Source organism: Pinus tabuliformis, chromosome 1_1 (genome assembly GCF_031772625.1).
Source record: "Pinus tabuliformis cultivar Carrire ecotype Pingquan chromosome 1_1, CPIR1, whole genome shotgun sequence".
Classification (NCBI taxonomy): Eukaryota; Viridiplantae; Streptophyta; class Pinopsida; order Pinales; family Pinaceae; genus Pinus; species Pinus tabuliformis.
Genome location: NC_142297.1, coordinates 777,897,255 through 777,902,767, shown reverse-complemented (window position 1 = coordinate 777,902,767; position 5,513 = coordinate 777,897,255). Strand labels below are relative to the sequence as shown.

Here is a 5,513-nt window from a genome sequence, read left to right as displayed (position 1 = left end):
TTCTTGGCAACGAAAAACAGGGCGATGGCGTGTATATTAGTCATGCTCAACCCGAGTGGAGGCTTGGCACAAAAAATTAATCTTCAATTCAATGACTACGTGTATGAGCAGATAATAGACTATGAATACCTGCCATTTAGATGCCATCGGTGCCATGAGTATGGGCACTTGGCAAAAGACTGTCCACAGATGAGAAGAAGGAGACATTTCCGAAGGACGACAGCTTACAGAGAAAATGTTCAAGCAGATGTTCAGATGACTATGGAGCACGAAATGACGGAGACACAAGAAACAAGGAACTTGGAGACAGAGGAGACTGTGAAGGTTCCAGTGGACGAAGATGCAAAAATACAGGAGGCTGCTATGGCGAACGTTACTCAACCGGTGGAAGCTGTGGAGGAAACAGCTAAAGAAGCGGAAGCTGCGGTAGAGATCGCCGAGAAAGATAATGCTAATCAAACCCCACACGACGAAGCGGAAAAGGGTATGTGCTCTGGGACCCCTATTTCCTCTCTTATTTCTCCTGAGCATACTTCTGTACAAATAAATATGTCGTCTTCATTCTATCAAGAGCAAGAAAATAATAATGATGTAAATATGGAACATTTAAAGTCATGCCCGACTGTAGAAACCATTGCTGAAGCTTTACCGTCCCTGGATATAAACTGTGAAGATAAATGGCCTCCCCTTTCACTTCCAGCAAATCGGCCTCCTTGCCCTTACAACCTGAGATCTTTGGGAGGGAAATATGATGATCAGGGGTCTTTAGGTGGCTTGGGACAGACCCCTTCACAAAACAGCTCCAAAAACAAAAGAGGTCGGAAATCCGATATGACCAAGGCAAAACTTAAAGCTAAATTGGATGTTGCAGATGGCAAACAATATTCTATTCCGGGGGTTCTTAGAGCAGCTCATCCCCCTGAGGGTGTTATTAAATGATCCTGACATCCTGGAATTGCAGAGGTTTGGCCAGCAAACCTAAAAAACTGGCCTTGAAAGATTGGATATCTAACTCAAATTTAGATGTTATTTTTCTGCAAGAAACCCTGGGGAAGGCTTCAGAGATTGAACCTATGCTTAAATCCCTTCTGCCTGGGTGGGTTTTTACTGCTATGGATGCCTCTGGTCATTCGGGGGGACTTGCAATTGGTTTCAAAGAAGGGAGGGTAAAAGCCATCAATCAATGGGGGATGAAAAATGTTATGGGCATGGAGGTGTTAATCCCAGACTTCACTTTCCCCATCACTTTAGTAAATATCTATGGGCCATGTCAGGGTAGGGAATCTTTTTGGGGAGAATTGATGTCAAAAGCTGTGATGAAATCCCCGTCGATGATTTTGGGAGGTGATTTAAATTTTTCCATTGGCAGAGCTGAAGCTTGGGGTCCATCTGCGAGAGAAGACCCCCTTACAGATTTTTTCTTCAACCTCATCACGGAGAATAACTTAATAGACCCTTCTCCGATCAAATTAAAGCCTACTTGGAGGAATAGAAGGATAGGAGAAGATCGGATTGCCAAAAGACTAGATCGTTTTCTTTTAGCGGAGTCTTTACCTTCCAAAGTTCCAATGATCAGACAGTGGGTGGAGGAAATAGGGAATTCGGATCATTTCCCGATTTTCTTAGATTTAACTATTCCTCCTCCCAAACCACCTGCCCCTTTTAAGTTCAACCCTGCTTGGCTCCAAGATCCCTCTTTCTGCAATCTATTTAAAGAAACTTGGATTCACCCAGTTCACAATACAGGTGAGGATAAAAGTTTTTTGTTCATGGAGAATTTAAAAAGATTGAAGAAAGCTACAATCTCTTGGGCTAAGGATAGAAAATTGAAACAAAATGAGGAGATGATCAGAATAAGGGAGGAGCTGAAGCAGATGGAGAGTATGGAGATAGATGGATACTCCTCACAAGTCACTAAGGACAGAATCCTTCACTTGGAGAAGCAGCAAAATAAAATTCTTTTGGAAAGGGAAGAAGAATGGAGGATCAAGAGTAGAGCAATTTGGCTAAAATCTGGGGATGAGAACACTAGGTTTTTCCATAATTTTGCAAAAGGAAGGAAATCTGTAAATACTATCTGGCGCCTAAAAGATGAAGAAGGGAGAGAAGTCAGTTCCTTTCCAGAGCTTTCTGGATTAGGAAAAAGACATTTTCAAAACATTTTTGCAGATCAGGGAGAGGCTACTATTGCAGAAGTCTTTAGAACTGTGCAAAGTTTTCCTAGATTCATTGAGGAAGATGAAGCAGAAGATCTTACAATTCCGGTCACTAAGGAGGAGATTGAAGCAGCTATGAAGCTCATGGGTAAGGACAAAAGCCCAGGCCCTGATGGCTGGACTATAGAATTGTTTCTCCATTTTTATGAACAAATTGGAGCCGAAATAACTGAAGTAGTTGAAGAGTCAAGGCTGAAAGGAGAAGTATATAGACCTTTTAACTCAACCTTTATTGCTCTCATTCCTAAGAAGGATGATCCAGAAAGTTTTGAAGACTTTAGACCAATTTCATTATGTAATTGCATTTACAAGATTATTTCAAAGGTTATTGCTCTCAGAATTGCACCAATCCTGTCTAGAAATATATCAATGGAACAATTTGGGTTCCTGGATGGAAGACAGATTCACTAAGCCATTGGTGTAGCCCAGGAGGTTATCCATAGTGTCAAAATGAAGAAAAAGAAGGGAGCTGTTCTCAAAATCGACCTATCCAAAGCTTATGATAGGATCAGCTGGCTCTATCTAAGGATGCTGCTAACACATGTGGGATTCAGCTATCCTTTTGTCAGCTGGATTATGGGATGCATCACAAATGTCAGCTTTGCAGTACTGGTCAATGGAGCAGCCTCCTCTTTCTTTAACAGCCAGAGAGGCCTCAGGCAAGGGTGTCCATTATCCCCTCTCCTGTTCCTCCTTGTGGCAGAAGGGCTAAGCCGACTAATACATAAAGCCAGAAGAGAGGAGAAGGTAAAAGGTATCGATGTAGCAATCAATCTCTACATCACTCACCTTCTTTTCGTTGATGATATCCTGATTTTCACCAATGGTAATTGCAGTGAATTAAAGGAGTTAAAATGTATTTTTGATCTTTTTCTAAAAGCCACTGGAATGCAGATAAACTCTGGGAAATCCCAAGCTTGTGTTGCAGATTTTGAAAGAAGAGAAAGAAATAGAATGGCTAATCTATTTCCTTTCCCCATTCAACCTCTGGAAGCTCCCTTCAAATATCTGGGTTTTTGGTTAAAGCCTGCTGCATACAAGAAAGAGGATTGGAACTGGCTCATTGCAAAGATAGAATCCAGAATATCACACTGGAGCTTTAGATGGCTATCCAGAGCTGGCAGACTGACCCTTATTAAATCAGTCTTGTTAGCCATTCCAGTATACTGGGCCGCTCTGACATGGATTCCTAAAGGAGTGATGGAGAAAATCAGAAGAATCTGTTGCAGATTCCTATGGGCAGGATCAAAGGAATCCTCGGGTTTACCTTGGGTGGCTTGGGACAAAGTGGCCAGACCAAAAGAATGGGGAGAGTGGGGAATTAAAAGACTCCCTGAGTTCAGCATTTCATTAGCATCAAAATCAGGATGGAGGCTAATAACTATGGAAAACCTGTGGACAAGGGTGGTGAAAAGGAAGTATATAGACCCAATCCCTCTGGAAGAATGGATCCGGAGTCAAGATAAGAAGGTAAAAAGTTCTTCAGCAATCTGGAAGGTCACGGTGGAAGCCTTTTCAGTGATCGAGCAAGGTTTAGCTTGGAAAGTGGGAGATGGAAGACAGGTCAGGATTGGCAGAGACCCCTGGGTTGGATGCAACGAAGCTTATGCTTTATCGCCAGGGCTTCTTAGACACCTTGATACTAAAGGTATTACATCATTAAATTAGGTGGAAAGAGCAGGACAGTCTACTATCTGGGGTCAGGCTTGGAAGGATGATGAAGAATTAGGGTTAAATGTTAGATGGAAGAACGAATGGGAGGGGTTCATCAAAGAACTACAACGATCCAATGTCAGGATAAAAGATGAACCTGACTGCTTGATGTGGGCACAAAGCAAATCTGGGGAGTATTCCCCAAAAGATGGATACTCATTTCTAATGGGAAAGAAAGGTTGGGGAGCACCGGAATGGTGGGCCAAAGATATATGGAAACTCAAATGCCCAGTCAAATCTAGGCTCTTTCTCTGGTGCATTTTAAAAAGGAAGGTCCCAACATGGGAAACATTACAAGCCAGGTTTTTAGCTGGGCCAGGGCGATGCCCTTTATGCAAATCTGATGAGGAAACCATCAGTCATCTCTTCACAACCTGTGCTTTCTCAAGAAAGATATGGGAGGAGGTCACTGATTCGCTCAAGGTAAAGGCTTTGTGGGGGCATGACCCCTTGGATGCTGCTTGGAGGAAATGGTGGCAAACCTATCCGGAGGGGAACTTGAGGAACCTGCCCCTTATTTTCTGTTGGGGAGTTTGGCTTGCTAGAAACAAGAGTCTGTTCCAAGATAAGGACACACCTTCTTCCGTTATTGCCACTAATATCACAGCCATATACTCTGCCTTGCCTCCCCCTGAGGACAAGAAACCCAAATCAAAACAAAAACCTATCATTATACAGGAGGGCATTCCTTGTGGGTTCTTTGATGGGGCTTCCCAAAACAATAGGGCTGGGGCAGGCATGTGCATACACATTAATCCGGATCACATTCTAAAAGCTTCTGTTGGGCTGGGTACAGGCACAAATAACTATGCTGAATTATCGGCCTTACGATACCTTTTATGCTGGCTCCATCACGGAAACTTCAACTCTATTCAGACTTTTGGGGACTCACTAAATGTCATAAACTGGGTCAATGGAACTGCATCTTGTCAAAATCAGATTTTGAAGACACTTGTTGATGAAATTTCTATTCTGAAGACATACTTTAACAGGTTTTCGATTTGCCATATCTACAGGGACAGGAATGAGGAAGCAGATCAGCTATCTAAGGCTGGTCTACAACAGGATCCGGGCAGCTGGACAGTAGAAGAGACCAGACAGGGGCAGTCTTACATATCAGATCAGCCTCCATATGCTCAGCCTTTTTGATCACAGTTTTTACATCGTTTTTGACAACACATTTCTCGGATATATATTCCTGTTTTATATTTTGTATATACTCTCCTTTATAGTTGTTTTTCTCCAGTTTTCAGCTACAGCAAACTGACTTTTAAAATATAATTTTTGTATATATTCACTTGGTTTTAGACTTATAATTTTTGTTGTAAGGGGTTGTTTTTCCTTCGTTGAAGGAGACCCCAGGTTTCCGTTTGTTGCTATGAGTTTTGACTTTACCTCCAGCCGGGAGGAAGACTATTACAGTTTCACAAAACAGCAGAAACAGCTCCATGATGTTGAGCAGTTTTCAGAATCATATGAGCCAGCAGTATGGCATATGACCAATTTGTATGTAAACTTTTTATAGTCTCTTAATAAAAAGTTTTGATTTTTTCCTCGGAAAAAAAAAAGTTAACCCTTAGAGAA

At 42.1% G+C, this 5,513-nt stretch overlaps 1 protein-coding gene across 1 annotated transcript; it reads left to right on the top strand.

Annotated features, from left to right (window-relative positions):
• The first annotated feature begins 2,666 nt into the window (after positions 1-2,666).
• Positions 2,667-5,078, top strand: LOC149216308 (uncharacterized). Its single transcript, XM_089389905.1, has 3 exons — positions 2,667-2,963; positions 3,111-3,779; positions 3,885-5,078. Exons 1-3 carry the CDS (start codon positions 2,667-2,669, stop codon positions 5,076-5,078), a joined length of 2,160 nt encoding a protein of 719 aa, XP_089246031.1.
• Positions 5,079-5,513: the final 435 nt, after the last annotated feature.

What these genes read in the sequence shown, in the direction of transcription:
- LOC149216308 (XM_089389905.1), top strand. Translation starts at nt 2,667, where the DNA reads ATGAAGAAAAAGAAGGGAGCTGTTCTCAAAATCGACCTATCCAAAGCT. An exon ending in AAGCCAGAAGAGAGGAGAAG is followed by an intron (nt 2,964 to 3,110) that starts GTAAAAGGTATC and finishes ACTGGAATGCAG; the next exon opens with ATAAACTCTGGGAAATCCCA. An exon ending in AAGTGGGAGATGGAAGACAG is followed by an intron (nt 3,780 to 3,884) that starts GTCAGGATTGGC and finishes TCATTAAATTAG; the next exon opens with GTGGAAAGAGCAGGACAGTC.